General features: G+C 41.6%; 1 protein-coding gene across 8 annotated transcripts in view; it reads left to right on the forward strand.

The window, feature by feature from the left end:
* Positions 1 to 22802, forward strand: part of LOC102266853 (zinc finger protein 879) — a 75462-nt gene that overhangs the window by 32410 nt on the left and 20250 nt on the right. For 4 of the 8 annotated variants that reach the window (XM_070373458.1, XM_070373455.1, XM_070373457.1 and 1 more), the window contains one exon: positions 3018 to 3105. In XM_070373458.1, the coding sequence (XP_070229559.1) occupies positions 3018 to 3103 (86 nt within the window). In that variant the 3' untranslated portion in view covers positions 3104 to 3105. Of the gene's footprint in view, positions 1 to 908; positions 1251 to 3017; positions 3106 to 3936; positions 4872 to 12000; positions 13724 to 14247; positions 20213 to 22802 lie in introns of those variants that run through there. The other 4 variants (XM_070373459.1, XM_070373461.1, XM_070373460.1 and 1 more) reach the window with 4 other exon arrangements.

Consider the following 22802-nt stretch of genomic DNA (forward strand, 5'->3'; position numbering starts at 1 on the left):
ATCTCTAGGCCTATGTATTTTGCTGCAAATGGCATAATTTCATTCTTTTTTTTTTTAATGGCTGAGTTATTTTTGCTATTATTTTTCTGCTTTCTCTCCCCTTGACAATTTAAGCTGCATGAATGCAGAGGTTGTGCCAGTTTTATTTACTGGTTTATTTCTAGCATCTACAACAAAACCAGGTGCAAGACAAGTGTTAAATATACTTTGTTAAATATATGAATAATGCAATCATACAACAGTGAAAATGAATAAACTTTTCATATATGAAGATAGGTGAACCTAATAAGTTTAGCATGTAAGTCACATTCAGCGTGTAAGTCACAGAAAAACATATAGCAGATTCTATTTAGATAAAGATGGAACACCTTGCAAAAGTAAGCACATTGTTTTAGGGGCACCTGCTTGAGATGTACGAATCAGGCTAAGCCAGGAAGTGCTTAACACAGTTTAGAAAAATGAGGAACATCGTGGACAGGTCTTCCGAGATTCTGGTCAAGTTTTCTTTTGAAGCAGAATGTTGAGTATATGGGTTAGTTTCATTATGCTTAAACATACCTGTTCATACACTATCCTCCGTGTACACATTAAAATAATTAAAAACAATCAAAACTAGCTGGTAGGAGCTAGGTAGCACTGACCTTAAAGGCGTCAAAATTCAGGGTTTTTATTCAAATGATTTTGCCTGTCTAACAAAACAAGTCACGCAGCTGATTTAGGCAGGAAGCATTTTGGAGGAGATAACCGGCCTTATTTGTTAACGTGAACGGCCCCTCGCACTGCATCCCCAGGAGACAAACAGCTAGGCCCAACAGCGTCCCAGAAGAGAGAATAATCCCGTCTGGGAAGTTGCGGCGCCCCCGGCGCCCCTGGGAAGTGTAGTAGGCGCGAGCCCATAGGCATGCCGGGAGTCGTAGTTCTCCTGGGTTTGCGGGGCTGCAAGGAGGGCTCGCGGCTTTCTCGGGGCTCGTGGCGCGGGTGATCCCGACTCTGCTAGGGCGGCCTACCAGGGACTGAGAACCTCTCGGTTGCATCTTCCGGTGGCAGTCAGAGCCAGCACGTGTGCGGGTCTGGGCTGGGAGGTGTGCCGGCCGGGCGGGGCTGCGCGCAGGCACCAGGAGATACCGAGGCCGAGTGGGTCTAGAGGCGGTCTGCACGGCCCAGGCCGCGATGCTTCAAGGGGAGTCGCTGCCTTGCCCCCACTCCCACCCCTCCCCAGGGAGAGTCGCGGGCAGGGAGCGCCCCGTCAGGTGAGTTCGGGTCGTCCGGGACTGCTGTTGGTGGGAGTCTTTTGTGGCTGGCTTTTCAGAAATTTCTGATGAAACAGTAACAACAATAACAATGCCTATGGAGACCTTATCTGTGCCAGGTGCTAGTCTGGCGCCTTGGATGAATGAATTCATTTCAAGCTCAGATAACAGGTAGATCCTGTTTTACAGATGAAGAAAATGAGGCACAGGTGGACAGCTAATTTGCCACATTAACTGGGGCCTTGGACTCCACCATGATCCTTTTTGCCTCTACTGTGTACTTAGCAGTTTTGTTTCTTGGGGAAGGTCACTAGACTCCCTGGTTCTCAGTCTCTCTCACATCTGTAATATGAGGTAGCAATACTTTTTAGAGTGGTTGTGCGGATTAAATAATACATGCAAGATTCAAGATGGGGAGAAGATGTGCATCGTAGAGTAACTATGGCACTTGTACAGCAGCTTTCCTTCTCTGGCTGACAGTACACAGCACACTCGGTTTGCTGAGCTTTCATGCCAGGTGCTATACCTGTAGAACCTCCTGCAAACTTAGGTGGCTAGTGCAGCAGCCTTGGCCACCACTCTTCTCTGACAGTGGTCTGCCTACGTCTCTTACCTGGCTTTCCCAGTTGGGGTTTGTGTATGAAGAATAAAGGATTTGGGGAGCTGTGGATGCTAAAAGAGGTGGCACTTGCGGAATTTGTGTTTAGGAGTGGCATCCAAATCGGTGTGCATGATGTGCGACACTTCCCTGGAAAGAACACAGCAGTCCAAGAAGGAGCCACTCAGGAGCACCTGTTGGTCATCCTGTTGAAGGAAGGGGGACCCCTTCCAGGGCCCGAAACTGGGCTCTTGTCTAACACTCGGAAATGAATTGTCTGAGGAGACACATGTGCTGACAAAGCAAGAGATTTTATTGGGAAGGGGCACCCGGGTGGAGAGCAGTAGGGTAAGGGAACCCAGGAGAACAGCTCTGTCACATGGCTTGCAGTCTCGGGTTTTATGGTGATGGGATTCGTTTCTGGGTTGTCCTTAGCCAATCATTCTGACTCAGAGTCCTTCCTGGTGGTGCACGCCTTGGTCAGCCAAGATGGATGCCAGAGAGAAGGATTCTGGGAGGTGGTCAGACAGGTGATGTCTCCTTTTGACCTTTCCCGAACTCTTCTGGTTGGTGGAGGCTTATTAGTTCCCTGTTCCTTACTAGGACGTCCTATTGTAAAACAACTCATGCAAATAGTTACTATGGTGCCTGGCCAGGATGGGTGGTTTCAATCAGTGTGCTTCCCCTAACAACTCCATAGAAAAAGAGACGATATGTGTGGGCAAACTCCTTTATTGTGGTTTCTTCAGGAAGGAAATGGTGAAGCAAGGCAAACAGGCTTAGGATTGGCTAGATATGTTTGAAAGTGGCAGTCTGGGACACTCACGTTCGCTGTGACCATTTAAATGTATAGTTTAAAACTATCTTCAGGACTCCAGAAGTCTGTGATGAGTTGCAGTTTGCTTAGATACAGCTAATAGAGCCCATTGGATGTTAAAAAGCATCTATATATGGAAATTAGAATTATGGTTAATACAAGGTGGAGGTAGAGGTTGACAAATTGTCTTAGAACTTAATTGGCTTAGTAGGCACACTTTTAAACTTGGTTTGCCTCATTTATATGGCATGGCTTTGTTCGGACCTAATGGACATTATGGGTAGTTGTAACTTCCTTTTTCCAAGCCGTGCTTTGACACCAGAGTTCTTCATGACACCTTTTTTCTTTGCAGACCTACCTTGTCAAGCACTCTGCTCTCCCTTGACAGGAAAACTGAGAAGGAAAGAATGGCCTTGGATTTGCTGCCTGCTCAGGTGACAGTAAGTACATTTTGTCTTTTCCATGAATTTCCCACTGTATTCAGAGATGGTAGATATATTTCCATTCTTTGTCCAGCTACTTTGCTTTCCAGTGAAAACTATGGTGAATCTAGAGTCTGATGGTTTTTCCCATGGTCCTGGACTTACCAAGGGGTTGCTGAGGAATGTGCATCCTCTGTCCCTAGACAGAGGTCACTCTTAATTCACACCCAAACTCACTTCATGAGCAAAGATTGAGTTGGCTCTGAACATAGGCTTCCAGATAGGATAGGTGCTTGGTGAAGAGTAAGGGTATAGGCAGTCTTTATCTTCACCGGTGATAGAGTGTCACTGGAGCAAAGCCATGGAAGGGCCAAGAGACACGCTCAATAGGCATTTGTTGAGCACTGACAATGTACAGGGTGCTGTGTGTCACTGGGGATACAGAGGGGATATAGAGAGGAGAGGTGTTATTTCTGTCCTCAGGGAGTTTGGTACTGATCTTAGGAAATGACCAAATGCCCAAGAAAATTCAGGGAAGAGATTGGAGAAGTGGAGTTATTTTGAGCTGATACTGAAGGTTAGGACTGATGCCTGGTGGGCATCACAGAAGGAACTGAACTTGACCCGGGCTCTCAGGCTGACACTGGGAGGACAAAGGACTCCCTCTTTCTTGGCACTTTCTCTGCCTTGCGCAACTGTGATGCTGAGCCATCTCATATCCCTCTCGTCCATTGGGCGCCTCTGTCTCCTTCTCTTTTGTTTTTTCCTGCTATTTCAGATCCCCCTCCGGCTCTTGTTTCTTGGTCCTTTTGAGATCTCTCTTCATTATTTAACTCTCATTTTTCTCAGGATCTTTATCGACTCTCTCTCCTCAGACCTGAACTTTTCCCTAAAGATCCAGTTTGTCATTCCCAAACTCTTATGAAATGTTTCTACATGGAACTTCTGTTATTCTCCCAACACCAACTTTCTTCCCTTGTTTGTCACTGGCTGCTTTTCTAAAAAGTAGTAGCAGCCCACAGTTTGAAAATGTGGACTCTGGAAGTTGATTTTATGAGTTCACATGTGGACTCACAATGTGATGAAATAAAATTATTTTCTTCCTCTGTGCTTATTTCCTCATATGTAAGTGTGGTTAGTAATATACATGCCTCATTTAAACTTGCTAATAGAGGACTGCTAATATCTGCATTTTACAGATGGGGAAACTGGGGCACAGAGAAGCAATTAACTTAATCACAGTTTTGTTGTTCAGTTGCTCAGTCATGTTCAACTCTTTGTGACCCGTGGACTGCAGCATGCCAGGTTTCCCTGTCCTTCACCATCTCCCGGAGCTTGCTCAAACATGTCCATAGAGTCAGTGATGCCATCCAACCATTTCATCCTCTGTCGTCCCTGTCTCCTTCTGCCTTCAGTCTTTCCCAGCATAAGGGCCTTTGCTAGTGAGTCAGCTCTTGACATTAGGTAGCCAAAGTATTGGAGCTTCAGCTTCAGCCTCAGTAATTCCAATGAATACTCAGGATTGATTTCCTTTGGGATTGACTGGTTTGATCTCTTTGCAATGCAAGGGACTCTTAAGAGTCTTCCAAAACAGTACAGTTCAAAAGCATCAGCTCTTCGGCATTCAGTTTTCTTTATGGTCCAACTCTCACATCCATACGTGATTACTGGAAAAAGCATAGCTTTGACTAGATGGACCTTTGTCGGCAAAGTAATGTTTCTGCTTTTTAATATACTGTCTAGGTTTGTCATAGCTTTTCTTCCAAGAAGCAAGTGTCTTTTAATTTCATGGCTGCAGTCACCATCTGCAGTGATCTTGGAGCCCAAGAAAATAAAGTGTGTCGCTTTTCCATAGTTTGTTGTGATCCACACATTCAAAGTCAGTGAAGTAGAAGTAGATGTTTTTCTCGAATTCTGTTACTTTCTCTATGATACAAGAAATGTTGGCAATTTGGTCTCTTGTTCCTTTTCTAAACCTAGCTTATACGACTGGAAGTTCTTGGCTCACATACTGCTGAAACCTAGGTTGATGGATTTTGATCATAACCTTGCTAGCCTGTGAAAAAGTCCAATTGTACCATACTTTGAACATTCTTTGGCAGTGCCCTTCTTTGAGATTGTAATGAAAACTGACCTTTACCCGTCCTGTGGCCACTGCTGAGTTTTCCAACTTGCTGGCATATTGAGTGCAGCACTTTCACAGCATTATCTCTCGGATTTTAAATAGCTTGGCTGGAATTCCATCACCTCCAATAGCTTTGTTCATAGTGATGCTTTCTAAGGCCCGCTTGACTTCACCCTCCAGGATGTCTGGCTCTAGGTGAATGACCGTACCATCGTGCTTATCCAGGTCATGAAGATCTTTTCTGTATAGTTCTTCTGTGTATTCTTGCCACCTCTTCTTAATCTCTTCTCTTTCTGTTAAGAGCTTGATATTTCTGTCTTTTATCATGCCCATCCTTGCATGAAATATTCCCCTGATATCTCTACTTTTCTTGAAGAAATCTGTAGTCTTTCCCATTGAGTTGTTTTCCTCTATTTCTTTGCATTTTTAATTTAAAAAGGCCTTCTTATTTCTCCTTGCTATTCTCTGGAGCTCTGCATTCAGTTGTGTATATCTTTCCCTTTTTCCCTCTCTTCTTTCCTCAGCTATTTGTAAAGCCTCCTCAGACAACCACTTTGCCATTTTGTATTTATTTTTCTTTGGGATGGTTTTGGTCACTGCCTCCTATACAGTTAGAAACTCCATCCATAGTTCTTCAGGTGCTCTGTCTACCAGATCAAATCCCTTGAATCTACTCATCACCACCACTGTATTATCAAGTGTGCTAAGTCACTTAAGTTGTATCCAGCTCTTTGCAACCTTATGGACTGTAGCCCACCAGGCTCCTCTGTCCATGGGATTCTCCAGGCAAGAATACTGGAGTGGGTTGCCATTTCCTCCTCTGGGGGATCTTCCCAACCCAGGGATCAAATCCATGTGTCTTATGTCTCCTGCATTGGCAGAGGGGTTCTTTACCACTAGTGCGACCTGGGAAGCCCTACTGTTGAATCATAAGAAATCTGATTTGTGTCACACCCGATTAGCCTAGTAGTTTTCCCTACTTTTGGCGTCTCTGGTGGCTCAGATGGTAAAGAATCTGCCTGCAGTGCGGGAGACCTGGGGTTGATCCCTGGATTGGGAATATCCCCTGGAGAGGGGAATGGCACCCCCTTCCAGTATTCTTGCCTGGAGAATTCCATGGACAGAGGACCTAGGTGGCTACAGTCTATGGGGTCCCAAAGAGTTGGACACAACTGAGCGACCAACACTTTCGTTTTCAGTTTTCCTTCTTTCTTCAATTTGAGGCTGAATTTTGAAATAGAGTGCTCATCACCTGAGCCACAGTCAGTTCTGGGTCTTGTTTTTGCTGACTGTATAGAGCTTCTCCATCTTCTGCTGCAAAGAATATAATCAGTCTGATTTTGGTATTGACTTTTTGGTGATGTCCATGTGTAGAGTCATCTCTTGTGCTTTGAAAGGGTGTTTGCTATGGCCAGTGTATTCTCTTGACAAAACTCTGTTAGCCTTTGTCTTCTTCATTTTGTATTCCAAGGCCAAACTTGCCTGCTATTCCAGGTATCTCTTGACTTTCTACTTTTGCATTCCAGTCCCCTATGATGAAAAAGACATTTTTTTTTTTTGGTATTTGTTCTAGAAGGTCTTGTAGGTCTTCATAGAACTGATCAACTTGAGCTTCTTCAGCATTAGTGGATGGGGCATCAATTTTGATTACTGTGATGTTGAATGGTTTGCTTGGAAACAAATTGAGATCGTTCTGTCATTTTTGAGATTGTACCCAAGTACAGTCACCATCACTGCAGATGGTGATTGCAGCCGTGAAATTAAAAGACACTTACTCCTTGGAAGGAAAGTTATGAACAATCTAGACAGCATATTAAAAAGCAGAGACATTACTTTGTCAACAAAGGTCCATCTAGTCAAGGCTATGGTTTCTCAGTAGTCATGTATGGATGTGAGAGTTGGACTATAAAGAAAGCTGAGTGCTGAAGAATTGATGCTTTTGAACTGTGGTGTTGGAGAAGACTCTTGAGAGTCCCTTGGACTGAAAGGAGATCCAACCAGTCCATTCTAAAGGAGATCAGTCCTGGGTGTTCATTGGAAGGACTGATGTTGAAGCTGAAACCCCAATACTTTGGCCACCTGATGCGAAGAGCTGACTCATTGGAAAAGACCCTGATGCTGGGAAAGATTGAGGGCAGGAGGAGAAGGGGACAACAGAGGATGAGATGGTTGGATGGCATCACGGACTCAATGGACATGGGTTTGTGTGGACTCCAGGAGTTGGTGATGGACAGGGAGGCCTGGCATGCTGTGGTTCATGGGGTTGTAAAGAGTTAGACACGGCTGAGTGACTGAACTGAACTGAACCCAAGTACTGCATTTTGGATTTTTTGTTGACTATAAGGGCTACTCCATTTCTTCTAAGGATTTCCTGCCCACAGTAGTAGATATAATGGTCATTTGAATTAAACTTGCCCATTTTCATTCATTTTAGTTCACTGATTTCTAAAATGTCAATGTTCACTCTTGCCATCTCCTACTTGACCACATCCAATTTACCTTGATTCATGGACCTAACATTCCAGGTTCCTAAGCGATATTGTTTATTATAGCATTAGACTTTACTTTCACCACCAAACACATTCACAGCTGTACATCATTTTCACTTTGACCCCATTGCTTCATTCTTTCTGGCTCTAGTAGCAATTGCCCTCTGCTCTTCCCTAGTGGCATATTGGACACCTTCCAACCTGGGGGACTCATCTCCCAGTATCGTGTTTTTTTCCCTTTTCACACTGTTCATGGGGTTCTCACGGCAAGAACATTGTAGTGGTTTGCCATTTTCTCCTTCAGTGGACCACAGTGTGTCAGAACTCTTCACTATGACCCATCTGTCTTGGGTAGCCCTGCAGGGCATAGCTCATAGCTTCATTGAATTATGTAAGCCCCTTCACCATAACAAGACTGTGATCCATGAAAGAAGGTATTCCGTTATCGAGTAATTTTAAATGATCAAATTTAAATGTTGTATTTTGAACAGGGAAGATGATATATGGTATGTCAGTAAGAATTTTAAGGGCATGTAACAGTAATCATTTTTTATTAGTCACAATTGCTCTGGATCGAGAATGCAGGCTGATAGCAGAAACAATTTCTCTCTCCTATGCAAAGCCTGGGGTCTTAACTGAAAGGCCCAAAGTTTAGAGGGTAGAATCATATAAAGTATCTTTCCCTCGCATGTATCGTAGTTGATGCCAGCTTGTGGCTGAGACCTTAGTTAGGGTTGTTGGATCAAACAGCCACCTGTAGTCTCTATGTGTCTTGTGCTTATAGGGTGGTGGCCAGATTCCAAGGGTGAGCATCACGTGAGCCAGGTGGGAAGCACCTTCTTGCCTCAGAAGTCATGTAACATTACCTCCACTGAATTCTAGTTGTCATAGCCCCCAGAATCCCCTGTGCTGATTCAAAGAAAGGAAATGTAGGCCTCACTTCTTGGTGGGAGAAGTGTCAGTGTCACATTATAGAAAAGCATGTTATATGGGAGGTGTATTGGTGTGGTCATCTTGGGATAGTACAGTCTGCCACAGCTGTCAGAATTAAAAGTGTACATGTACTTTGAGCCAGTAGTTCAATCTCTACCAGTTTATCTTTTTCTAAATAATATTTTTATCTGTTTATTTTTGGCTCTGCTGGGTCTTCATTGCTGCACAGCTTTTCTCTAGTTGCAGAGAGCAGGGGCTTCTCTCTGGTTGTGGTGCATGGCCTTCTCATTGCAGTGGTTTCTGTTTTGCAGAGCACTGGCTCTAGGGCACATGGGCTTCAGTAACTGCAGCTTCCAGGTTCTAGAGTACAGGCTCAATAGTTGTGGCATACAGGCTTAGTTACTCTGTGGCATGTGGGATCTTCCTGGATCAGGGATTGAACCCAGGTCTCCTGCATTGGTGGGAAGTTCTTTACCACTGAGCCACTAGGGAAGCCCCTCTACCACTTTATGTTATAAATACAGGTGTACACATACCCAGAGATATCTGTGTGAGAATGGTCACTGCGCATTGTATGTGATAGCAAGAAACAGAAACCATCTAAATACTCATCAATGAAGGAAATGATAAATAAGTTTTGGTATCTGTTCAATGGCATATATCATGAAGTTGTTAAAAAGAATAAGATTTGTATATGTAGATATGGCAAGTCTGTACAATACAAGTTAAGCATGATTCAGAATTTTTCCATTAAAAACAAGAATACATATGTGTATTTGCACAAAACATTTCTGGAAAGAAAGACGAGAAACTTTATACCATTACCTATAGGATGGAGCTACTAAACACATCACTGTGTGTTCTTTTGTGCTCTTCATATTCTTTAGCATGTGTCTGTTTTCCTTTTGTTTAATGAAATGGCCAAAAGAACACATGAATGTTCAGTTGGATATGAATTTTGTAATATATTCTTAAAACATGAATAAAACTTGTCATTAATATAATAGGATTTAGTGTGATATATATTTGTTCATTTTATTTTCAGTTTTTTTTTTCTGATTTTTCTGAAGTTTTTATGTTTAATTGTGCACTTTTTAAAAAGTTAATGACATTTAAAAGGAAAAAGAATGTCATTTTGCTGGGAGTGTTCTAAGGCCCAGGGAGATGGGATGGAAGTACAGACAGAATATAGGGTTGCTGTGAGTATTCTACGTATAGCAGCAAGATGCCTGCTCAGGCTGCCATAACAAAATGCCACAGACTGAAAACAACAGAAATGTATTTCTCATAGTCCTAGAGGCTAGAAGTCTAAGATCAAGATGTTGGCAGGTTTGGTTTCTTCTGAGGCCTGTCTCCTTGGCTTGCAGAAGGCAAGGCGCAATTCTCACTGCATTCTTACATGGTCTTCCCTCTGTGCGTGTACATGTCTGGGTGCTAATCTCTTCTTATAAGGACACCAGGCATGTTGGATTAGGGCCCAATCTAAAGACCATATTCTAATTTACTTACATCTTCAAAGACCTTATCTCCAGAGTCTGAGAGTTCTAGAGGTTAGGACTTAAACATATGAACTGAGTGGTGGTGGTTTAGTCGCTAAGTCATGTCTGACTCTTGCGACCCCATGGACTGTAACCTGCCAGGCTCCTCTGTCCATGGGATTCTCCAGGCAAGAATACTGGAGTGGGTTGCCATTTCCTTTTCCAGGGGATATTCCAGACCCAGGAAATGGACCTGGGTCTCCTGCATTGCAGGCAGATTCTTTACCAATTGAGCTACAAGGGAAGCCTATAGTTTCACTTGCACTGGGTAGTTCAGTTCAGTTCAGTTGCTCAGTCATGTCCGACTCTTTGCGACCCCACGAACCGCAGCACGCCAGGTTTCCCTGTCTGTCACCAACTCCTGGAGCTTACTCAAATTCATGTCCATCAAGTTGGTGATGCCATCCAGCCATCTCATCCTATGCCATCCCCTATTCCTGCCTTCAATCTTTCCCAGCTTCAGGGTCTTTTCCAATGAGTCACATCAGATGGCCAAGGTATTGGAGTTTCAGCTTCAGCATCAGTCCTTCCAATGAACACTCAGGACTGATCTCCTTTAGGATGGACTGGTTGGATCTCCTTGCAGTCCAAGGGACTCTCAAGAGTCTTCTCCAACACCACAGTTCAAAACCATCAGTTCTTTGGCACTCAGCTTTCTCTATAGTCCAACTCTCACATCCATACATGACCACTGGAAAAACCATAGCCTTGACTAGACGGACCTTTGTTGGCAAAGTAATGTCTCTGCTTTTCAATATGCTCTCTAGGTTGGTCATAACTTTCCTTCCAAGGAGTAAGTGTCTTTTAATTTCATGGCTGCAGTCACCATCTGCAGTGATTTTGGAGCCCAGAAAAATAAAGTCTGACACTGTTTCCACTGTTTTCCCATCTATTTGCCATAAAGTGATGGGACCAGATGCCATGATCTTAGTTTTCTGAATGTTGAGCCTTAAGCCAACTTTTTTACTCTCCTCTTTCACTTTCATCAAGAGGCCCTTTAGTTCTTTTTCGCTTTCTGCCATAAGGGTGGTGTCATCTGCATATCTGAGGTTATTGATATTTCTCCCGGCAATCTTGATTCCAGCTTGTGCTTCCTCCAGCCCAGTGTTTCTCTTGATGTACTCTGCACATAAGTTAAATAAGCAGGGTGACAATATACAGCCTTGATATACTCCTTTTCCTATTTGGAACCAGTCTGTTGTTCCATGTCCAGTTCTAACTGTTGCTTCCTGACCTGCATACAGATTTCTCAAGAGGCAGGTCAGGTGGTCTGGTATTCCCATCTCTTTCAGAATTTTCCACAGTTTATTGTGATCCACACAGTCAAAGGCTTTGGCATAGTCAATAAAGCAGAAATAGATGTTTTTCTGGAACTCTCTTGCTTTTTCGATGATCCAGCAGATGTTGGCAATTTGATCTCTGGTTCTTCTGCCTTTTCTAAAACCAGCTTGAACATCTGGAAGTTCATGGTTCATGTATTGCTGAAGCCTGGCTTGGAGAATTTTGAGCATTACTTTCCTAGCGTGTGAGATAGCAGAGGAGAAGGGGACGACAGAGGATGAGATGGCTGGATGACATCACCGACTCAATGGACATGAGTTTGAGTGAACTCCAGGAGTTGGTGATGGACAGGGAGGCCTGGCGTGCTGTGATTCATGGGGTCGCAGAGTCGGACACGACTGAGTGACTGAACTGAACTGAACTGAGATAGCAGAATAAATAAAAAGGAAACCACAGTTCGGCACATCACTGATCAGTGCTGTGCAATAGCAGTATAATATGAACCATGAATGCAAGCCACATATGTAACTTAAAACTTTTGGTGTAGCAGATCAAGATGGCAAAGGAATAGGATGTGGAGCTCACCTTCTCACCATATATACATCAAAAATACATCTACATTTGGAAAGACTCTCACAGAACATCTACTGAATGCAGGCAGAAGACCTCAGACCTACAAAAGAGCAAGAGTATCTCCGTGTAACTGGGTAGGACAAAAGAAAAAAAAAAAAAAAGAAATCAGAACCGGACCTGTGCCACTGGGAGGGAGGAAAAGTTGTGAAGGAGGAAAAGTTTCTACATACAGAGAAGTCCCCTCACTGGTGGGTAGATTGGCCAGGACACAGGGAGAACGTTGAAGCCTCTGAAGAAAGCACAGTAACAGGTTTGCAGAGGGCAAACCAAAGAGAGAACTATACAGACAGTTGTTGTTGACTGGCACTCCCCAGCTTGACAAGCTCATCCATTGGAGTGGTTGGGGCTGGTTGCTGATACTTGGACTTTGGGAGTCAGACCCAGGGGAGAGCATTAGGGTTGACTGTATGAAGACAGCCAGAAGGTCTAGGGTGTGGTTTGCCGAAACCAAGGGAGTCCAGGAAGAAGCCTGGACCTGCCAGAGATGCAAGACACCATTGTTGGGAGTAATGCAAGGAGAGGGGCGGGCCCTCCAAAGGAGCATCTTTCTCTGTGCACTCTTAGGCAGCAGGGTACCACCTGCTACCTACAGGGGCAGATGCAAGCCACTGCTGCCATCTTAGACTCCAGAGGCAGCTGCAAACCACTGCCACCACCAAGCATCCTGTAAACAGGTGCGGGTCTCTGCCCCCACCTTCCCAAGGGTGTGCCCTTAGTGACCCATCACTGCTGCTGAAAGTCCCACAACACAGCACCAACCACTGCCCCTTCCTCCCCAGAGTATGTGCAACCAGCTGCCTATGCTGAGGGACCCAGACTGGGAGCCAACCGCTGCCCTTGCCTTGCTGGGAGTGTGGGAGCAGGCCATGCACTTGCATAACGCCTATCAATGGCCAGCACATGCTGAGGAAGGAGACAGCAAATATCCAAACCAAAAAAAGGCCTCACATCAAAAAAATATTAAACCCACACAAGACATTTAGGGATGTTCCTGCATATAAATAGCTCTCCAAGACTACAGTAGATATTTGTTTTTTTGAAACTCATTGAGTTAGAAAAATATAAGCAAACAGAAGAAGCAAAGAAACCACTGTCAGTTAAAAGACCAAGAGAATTTCCCTGAAGGAACAAACAATGAAACAAACTCTTCAGTCTAACAGACACTGAGTTCAAAAAGGAGGCAATGAAAATATTGAATTACTTAAAAAAAAACTGTCAGCAGAAATGCAGATTATTGTAAAAAGGAGTGGAAACTATAAGGAGGAGTCAAGGAAAATTGGAGCATTCATCTGCCAAGATAAAAGCTGCACTCAAGACAGAATAGAAGAATGACTAATACAGAAGAAAGGATAAATGATCTAGAAGATTGAATAATGGTATTTACCCAATCAAAACAATGAAAAGCCAAATGAAAAATGAAAGCCATATAAGAGACAAATGAGATAATATAAGGCAGGCCAATCCACAGAAGGAGAAGAAAGATAAAAGGGGATTGAAAATATATTTGAAGAAATTATGGCTGAAAACTTCCCAAACGTAGGAAGGAAACAGATATCCAGATAAAGGAAGTACATAGGGCCCCAAACAAGATAAGCTCAAGCAGACCTTCTCCAAGATATATTATAATAAAAATGTCAAAAGTTAAAGATAAAGGATTCTAAAGGTAGCAGGAGAAAAACAAAGAGTTAATTACAAACAGATCCATTAAGGCCATGAGCAGATTTCCCTCAGAAACACTGTAGGCCAGCTGGAAGTGACAAAATATATTCAGTCTTGAAAGAGAAAAATTTCCAACCTAGAATACTCTATCAAGTATGATTATCATTTAGAGTGGGTGAAAAAAAGAATTTCTCAGACTAGCAAACATTTAAAAAATATAGCAATACTATAATATAATTATAATTAGGTATTATAAATATAATACCTAAAAGAAATATTGAAACATCTTCTCTAAACAGAAAAGAAGCAAGAAAATATAGGAAGGAGGAAATCATAGTTGGAAAATAGCCAGTATACAGATTAAAAAAAAAAAAATCCTATTTGTGAAAGCAATGACTAAACACAAGGAACAGCAAAAGGCATAGAAAAGGGCATCAGAATCATAAAATCTGGGGAAAGAGGATAAGAAAATCTAGATTCGTTTTCTTTCTTTCTTTTTCAGAATGTGTGACTCATATGACTATGAGTGTAAAGCAAGCAGATGAAGGAGTTAACATACTTGAAAAACAGGGCAGCTGTAAATCAAAAACATACAATAGATTCAGAAAAACCAAAAAGAGGAGAGCACAAATATAAAACAAAAGAAGTCATCAAACCAGAAAAAGGACAAAGAATCAACTGGAAAGCAAGATTTGAAATGGCAATAAATACATCACTTTGCTGATAAAGGTCCATGTAGTCAAAGCTCTGGTTTTTCCAGTAGTCATGTACAGATGTGAGAGTTGGGTCGTAAAGAAGGTTGAGTGCCAAAGAATTGATGCTTTCAATTTGTGGTGCTGGAGAAGACTCTTGAGAGTCCCTTGGACTGCAAGGAGATCAAACCAGTCAGTCCTAAAGGAAATCAACCCTTCACTGGAAGGACTATTGCTGAAGCTGAAGCTCCACTACTTTGGCCACTTGATGGAAAGAGCCAACTCATTGGAAAAGACTCTGATGCTGAGAAAGATTCAAGGCAAAAGAAGAAGTGGGTGACAGAGGGTGAGATGGTTAGATAGCATCATTGACTCAGTGGACAGAGTTTGAGCAAACTCTGGGAGATAGTAGAGGAAAGAGGGGCCTGGCATGTTGCAGTCAGTGGGGTCGCAAAGAGTTGGACACAACTTAGTGACTAAACAACAATAATTACCTTAAATGTCAATGGACTAAATAATCAAAACACATAGAATGGCAGGCTGGATAAAAGAACAGGAATGTTTGATATGCTGCCCCCAAGAGACCCACCTTAGGGCAAAGGATTCACATAGATTGAAAGTGAAGGGATGGAAAAAAGGTACTTAATGCAAATAGAAATGACAAGAAAGCAGGAGTTGCAGTAGACTTTAAAGACTATAAAGAAAGAAGGACACTGTATAATGATAAAAAGATCATAACAAGAAGAGCATATTACACTCATCAACTTAATATGCACTTAATATAGGAGCACCCAAATACATAAATACTAAATAAAGGGAGAAATTGATGGAAATACAATAACAGTAGGAGACTTTAACACCCCACTCACATCAGTGGACAGATCTCCTAGACAAAATCAGTAAGGCAACTAAATAAAACAATAGAACAGTTAAATTTAATTAGTGTTTTCAGGACATTACATCAAAATGAAGACAAATCAGAATACACATTCTTTTCAAGTGCACACGGAACATTTTCTAGGATTTATCACACATTAGGGCACAAAACTTAATAAATTTAAGACTATAGAAATTATTTCAAGCATCTTCTCTGATCACAATGGCATGAAACTAGAAATGAACCACAGGAAAAGAAGTGAAAAAAAAAAAAATTACTACATGGAGACCAAACAACATGCTACTGAAAAACCAGTGGGTCAATGAGGAAATAAAAAGGAATATTTAAAAAGAACCTTGAGACAAATCACAGTGAAAACACAACCATACAAAATCTGTGAGAGGCAGCAAAAGCAATTTGTACAGGGGTGTTCACAGTGATACAGGCCTTCATCAAAAACCAAGAAAAATCTCAAGTAAACAATTAAAACTACCACCTAAAAGAATTAGAAGAACAATCAAAACATAATGTCAGCAGAAGGAAGGAAATAATAAAGATCAGAGAGGAAATAAATCGAGATTAAAAAAAAAAAAAAACAGTAGAAAAAAAATCAATAAAACCAATAGTTGGTTCTTTGAAAGGATAAAGAAAATTGACAGCCCTTTAGCCAGGCCCACGAAGAAGAAGAGAGAACCCAAAGTAAATAAGACATGAAAAAGGTGAAATCTCAACTGATACTGCAGAAATGCAAAAAACCCTCAAGAGAATACTATGAACAATTATGCATGCAGGCAGGCAGTGCATGCTTAGTCATATCTGACTCTTTGTGACCCCATGGACTCTAGCCTGCCAGGATCCTCTGTCAAAATTGACAACCTAGAAGAAATGGATGACTTTCTAGAAACATACATACCACAAGTTGAATCAAGAAGAAATTGATGATTTGAACAGACCAATCACTAGATGTGACATAGAATCTGTAATTTAAGAGAGAAACTACCTACAAACAAAAGTTTAGGGCCAGATGTCTTCATAGGTGAATTCTACTAAACATGCAAAGGTGAACTTATGCTGATTCTTCTCAAACTCTCAAAAGATCAAAGAGGAAGAAACACTCCCAAAGACATTCTGTGAAGCCACCATCACCCTGATACCCAAACCAGGGAAAGACATCACCAAAAAAGAAATTTACAGTCCAGTATTTTGAATATGGAGCTTCTCTGGTGGCTCAGAAGTAAAGAATCTACCTGCCAATACAGGAGACATGGATTCAATCTCTGGGTCAAGAAGATGCTCTGGAGAAGAAAATGGCAACCCACTCTAGTATTCTTGCCTAGGAAATCCTATGGACAGAGGAGCCTGGTGGGCTACAGTTCATGGGGTCCTGAAGAGTTGGACATGACTGAATGACAATAAAATATTTGAATATAGTTGCAAAAATTCTCAACAAAATATTAGCATACCAAATCCAACAACACATAAAAAAGATTACACATCCTCACCAAGTGGGATTCATCCCAAGTTCACAGAGATAGTTCAACATTTGCAAATCAATCAATGTAATACACCACATTAACAAAAGAAAAGTATAGAAAACTACAGGATCATCTCAATAGAGGCAAAAAAAGTGTCTGACAGAATTCAACATTCATTCATGATAAAAACTCTTACAAAAGTGGGAATAGATGGGCCATATCTCAATATAATAAAAAGTAAATCTCAACATAATAAAAGCCACTTATAAAACCCACAATCAGTACAGTACTCAGTGGTAAAATGCTAACAGCCTTCTTATTGAAAAACTGAAGCAAGACAAGGATGCCCAGTCTTACCACTTCTACTCAGTATAGTACTGGAGGTCCTGGCCAAGCAATCAGACAAGAAAAAGGAATGAAAGACATCCAAATTGGAAGGGGAGAGGTAAAATTATCATTATATGCAGATGACGTGACACTATATATAAAACCCTAAGGACTCAATGCAAAACCTACTAGATCTGATAAATGAGCTCAGCAAAGTAGCCATATAAGATTAACATTCAAAAACCAGTTGCATTTCTGTACACTAGCAGTGAAATATCAGAAAGGGAATGTAAAAAGATACATTTAAAAATAGCACCCTTAAATATAAAATACCTAGGAATAAACCTGACCAAGGAGGTGAAAGACTTGTACACTGAGAACTATAGACATTAATAAAAGAAATTAAAGAGGATTCAAAGAAATGGAAAGATATTCTATGCTCTTGGATTGGAAGAATTAATATTATTAAAATGGCAATACAACCCAAAGCCATATACAGATTTAATGTGATCCCTATCAAAATGCCTATGACATTTCTTCACAGAACTAGAACAAATAATCCAAAATTTTATATGGAATCGTAAAACCCAGAATTGGCAAAGCAGTTCTGAGGTAAAAAAAAAAAAAAAAAACCAACGGGCACAACTCTCCCAGACTTCAGACAATATCACAATGTTACAGTAATCAAAACGTGTGGTACTGGTGTAGAACAGACATACGGATCAATGGAAGAGAATAGGGAGCCATAAATAAACTCACACACCTACAGTCAATTAATATTTGACAAAGGAGACAAGAATATAAAATAGGGAAAAGTCTCTTTAACAAGCGGTACTGGGAAAGTTGGACAGCTGCATGTAAATCAATGAAGTTAGAACACATCCTCACACCATGCACAGAAATAAACTCAAAAGGGCTTAAAGAGTTAAACAAGACATGACACCACAGAACTCCTAGAAGAGAGCACGGGCAAAACATTCTCTGACATAAGTCATACCAATGTTTCCTTAGGTCAGTCTCCCAAGGCAATAGAAATGAATTAACAAATAGGACATAATCAAACTTATGAGATTTTGCACAGCAAATGAAACCATTAAAAAGAAAAGACAAAAAGATTATGAAATGGGAGAAAATATTCGCAAATCCTGGGACTTAATTTTTAAAATATACAAACAACCTGAACAACCCAACAGCAACAGAACCCCATCAAAAAATGGGCAGAAGATCTTAATAGACTTTCCTTGAAAGAGGACAAATATGGTCAGTAGGCATATGAAAAGATGCTCAATGTGGCTAATTATTAGAGAAATGCAAATCAAATTACAATGAGGTACCACCTCACACTGGTCAGAATGGTCATCATACCAGGAGAGTGGAAGAAGATGACAGAGGAGTGAGATGAGGAGATTGTCAACCTCCCCACAAATACATCAAAAAACTCATCAAGATACCAAACAACCCCTACAAAACAACCTCTAGGTGATAGCAGAAGACCCCAGGCCTCCAGGAGGGGCAAGCTAAGCTCCCTGAAATGAGGTAGGAGAGAGGATGGAGACATAAAAAGGGAAAAGACAAAGAACTCCTGGACAGGAGCATGTACCCCAAGAGAGGGAGTCCTGAAACAGGAAGGATTCCCATGCACTGGGAAGCTCCCTCACAGGCAGGCCCAAGGGCGAGCGGCGGAATCTCAGAAAATTGGGCAAAGCAGGGACTAAGAGGGCAGAAAACAGAGAAAGCTGCAATTCTCAGCCTATAAAAGGTGCTCAGACTGTGGCCCCGACCAGACAGTGGGCTTGGGGAACTGAGAGAAGCCCATAGAAGTCCCACAGCACAGAAGGCAGGCTGGGTTGCCTAGAGAAGGGAAGCATACAAACTTCTGCAGCGCACACAACCCCTGCGGTGCAGAGGGCAGGCTGGGGTAGCTGAGAGTGGTACAGCATACAAACCTCCCCAGTGCACACAAACCTCAGGGTGCACAGGGTGGGCCTGGGGAGCCAAAAGAACATACAAGCCCTGCAGCATAGAGGCTGGGCCAGTGAGCCAAAGACAATTCCTGTGAAGCAGAGTGGCTGGTGAGCCGAAATAAGTGCACATAAGCCCTATGATAATAGAAGGTGGCCTGGTGAGCTGAGACAAGTGCACACAAGCCCCATGACACAGAGGGTAAGCTCAGGGGGCTGACAGAAGCCCATGCAAGTCTCTGAGACGCAGAGGGTGTGGTCGGGGAGCTGAGAAAAGATCCTCACAAGCTCCTACCTAGCAAGCTTTGGCCTGTAGTGCAGGGTGGGACCAGGGAACAGAAGCATTGGCAAAGGTTCTAGGGACAAATAGAGGGTTGGCGGCAGATAAGATATGCTGAGAGGGCCACTTTGATGTGGCTGTGGAAATAGAAGTGTCTAACACTGACTCATTGGAAAAGACCCTGATGCTGGGAAAGATTGAGGGCAGAAGGAGAAGGGGACAACAGAGGATGAGATGGTTGGATGGCATCACCGACTCGATGGACATGGGTTTGGGTGGACTCCGGGAGTTGGTGATGGACACAGAGGCCTGGTGTGCTACGGTTCATGGGGTCACAGAGAGTCGGACATGACTGAGTGACTGAACTGAACTGACTGAACACTGCCAAGGCCAGAGGATTGCCCAAAGACATACTGAACTCATAGACACCTCAAAACCTACTACTGGACACTGCACTGCCCTTCAGAGAGACAAGATCCAGCTCCATCAACCAGAACACAGGCACAAGCTCCCCCAACCAGGAAAACATCACAGGACACTAATCCAACCTCATCCGTGGAGGCAGACCACAACCAAGAAGAACTATGACCTTGAGAACTTTTCTTATAAAGCACACTGTTTATTCCTCCTACATGTTTCTACCTTCACGTTAGCCTTTTTCAGGGCTGTAGAGTTTTCCTCTTTGTTTTTCTTGTTTAAAATTTTCATTTTAAGATTTTTTTTTCTTTTTTTTTTCACCTTTTTGTGATTTTTCTGATTTGTTTTTGATATATTTTACTGCTTTTCTTATAGTTCTTTACCAGCTAATCCTGAATATATATAAATATTGTAGTTTATATATATATATATATATAGTGGCTAATCCTGAATATATATAAATCTTTCCCACATATGTCTATTTATCTTTGCTTTTCTCTTTTTTAACCTTCTTTTCCACCCCTTCCTTTTCTTTTCTCTGCCTTCTCCTCTTTTTTTCCTCCTTTTTCTTTTTTCACCAAGCAAGTTAAATTGCTGAGCTCTCTTTGCTATGTTCCCTAGTTTGCACTCTGCTCAGGCTCAGTTTTCCAGATTGAGCTTTAGTTAGCTCTGCTTTTAATTGGTCAATATCACTTTGGGTTTCCCTTGTTCACCAAGTCAATCTCCTGTACTCTTTTCCTTAGAATGCTTTGGTTATAACTGTGTGTGTGGAGTGTGTGTATATATCCCATTATTTCTGTAATTATCTGCTTGATCGCCCACTAGAACACAGGCACAAGTCACCCCTAACAAGAAGTCAACACAAACCACTCAATAAACCTTTCCCTCCAAGGGCAAAAACCAAAAGGAAGAATGAATACAACCCTAAAGGGAGACCTCAATTGGAGCAAGTTAGAAAAAAAAAATGAAAAGACAGAGAAATACAGCACAAATCAAAGAACAAGGTAGAAACTCACAAGACCAAATAAACAAAGAGCAAATAAGCAATTTACCTGAAAGAGAATTCAGAATAATGATAGTAAAGATGCTCCGAAGATGTGAAAATAGAATGAAGAAAATGCAAGAAACAATTAATACAATCACCAAGGACATGGAAGAAATTAAGAATAAGCAAACAAGTGAGTAACACAACTACCTGAATTAAAAATACCCAAGAAGGAAGCAGTAGCAGAATAACTGGGGCAGAAGGGATAAGTGAGCAGGAAGATAGAATGGTGGAAATAACTGCTGAAGAGCAGGATAAAGGAAGAAGAGTGAAAAAAAATTGAGGACAACCTCAGAGAAGTTTGGGCTTCCCTGGTGGCTCACCTGGTAAAGACTCCCCCTGCAATGTGGGAGACCTGGGTTCAATCCCTGGGATGGGAAGATACCCTGGAGAAGCAATGGCTACCCACTCTAGTATTCTGGCCTGGAGAATTCCATAGACTGTATACTCCATGGGGTCACAAAGAGTCAGACACAGCTGAGCGACTTTCACTTCACTTCAGAGGCCTTTGGGACAATATTAAACACACCAGCATTCGAGTTATAGGGATCCCAGAGGAAGAAGAAAAGAGAAAAGCACTGAGAAAATTTTTCAAGAAATTACAGTCGAAAACTTCCCCAACATTGGAAAGGAAATAGTCAATCAAGTCCAAGAAGTGCAGAGAGTCCCTTATAGGATAAACCCAAGGAGAAACACATTGAGACACATATTAATCAAGCTAACAGAGATTAAACATAAAGAAGGCATATTAAAAGCAGCAAGGGAAAAGCAACAAGTAACATATGAGGGAAAACCCATACAATTAACAGCAGATCTTTCAGCAGAAACTGCAGGACAGAAGGGAATGGCAGGATATATTTAAAGTACTGAAAGAAAAAATCTACAACCAAGATTAGTATACCCAGCAAAGATCTCAGAATTGATGGAGGAATCAAAAGCTTTATAGACAACAAAAGTTAAGAGAATTTAGCACCACCAAATCAGCCTTCCAACAAATACTAAAGGGACTTACATAGCCAGTAAACACAAGAGAAAGGAAAGACCTACAAAAACAAACCCAAAACAATCAAGAAAATGCTAATAGGAACATACATATCAATAATTACCTTAAATGTAAATGAATTAAATGCACCAACCAAAAGATACAGACTGACTGAATGTTCAGATACAAAAGCAAGACCCATATATATGCTGCCTACAGGAGATCCATTTCAGACCAAGAAACACATACAGATTGAAAGTAAAAGGATGGAAAAAATACTCCATGTGAATGGAAACCAAAAGAAAGCTGGAGTGGCAATCATTATTTCAGACAAAAATAGACTTTAAAATAAATATTATAAGAGACAAAAAAGTACACTACATAATAATCAAAGGGTCAATCCAAGAAGAAGACATAACAATTGTAAATATTTATTCACCCAACATAGGAGCACCTCAATACATAAAGCAAATACTAACAGGCATAAGAGGGGAAATCAACAAGAACACAATAATAGTAGGGGATGTTAACACCCCATTTAACACCAATGGACAGATCATCAAAACAGAGAATCAATAGGGAAACACAAACCTGAAATGAAACATTAGACCAGATGGACCTAATTGATATCTTCAGGACTTTCTATCCAAATGCAGAAGAGTACTTTCTTCTCAAGTGCACATGGAACATTCTCCAGAATAGACCACATCTTGGGCCACAAATCAAGCCTCAGTAAATTTAAGAAAGTTTAAATTATATCAAGTATCTTCTCTGACCACAACGCTATGAGACTAGATATCAACCCCAGGAAAAGAAATGCAAAAAACACAAACTCATGGAGGTTAAGTAATACATTACTAAGTATCAAAGAGGTCATTGAAAGTATAAGAAGGGAAATAGAAAGTTCCTAGAAACAAATGACAATGAAAACATGATGACCCAAAACCTATGGGATTCAGCAAAAGCAGTTCTAAGAGGGAAGTTTATAGCAATACAATCAT

This window comes from Bos mutus, chromosome 7 (genome assembly GCF_027580195.1).
Source record: "Bos mutus isolate GX-2022 chromosome 7, NWIPB_WYAK_1.1, whole genome shotgun sequence".
Taxonomy (NCBI): Eukaryota; Metazoa; Chordata; class Mammalia; order Artiodactyla; family Bovidae; genus Bos; species Bos mutus.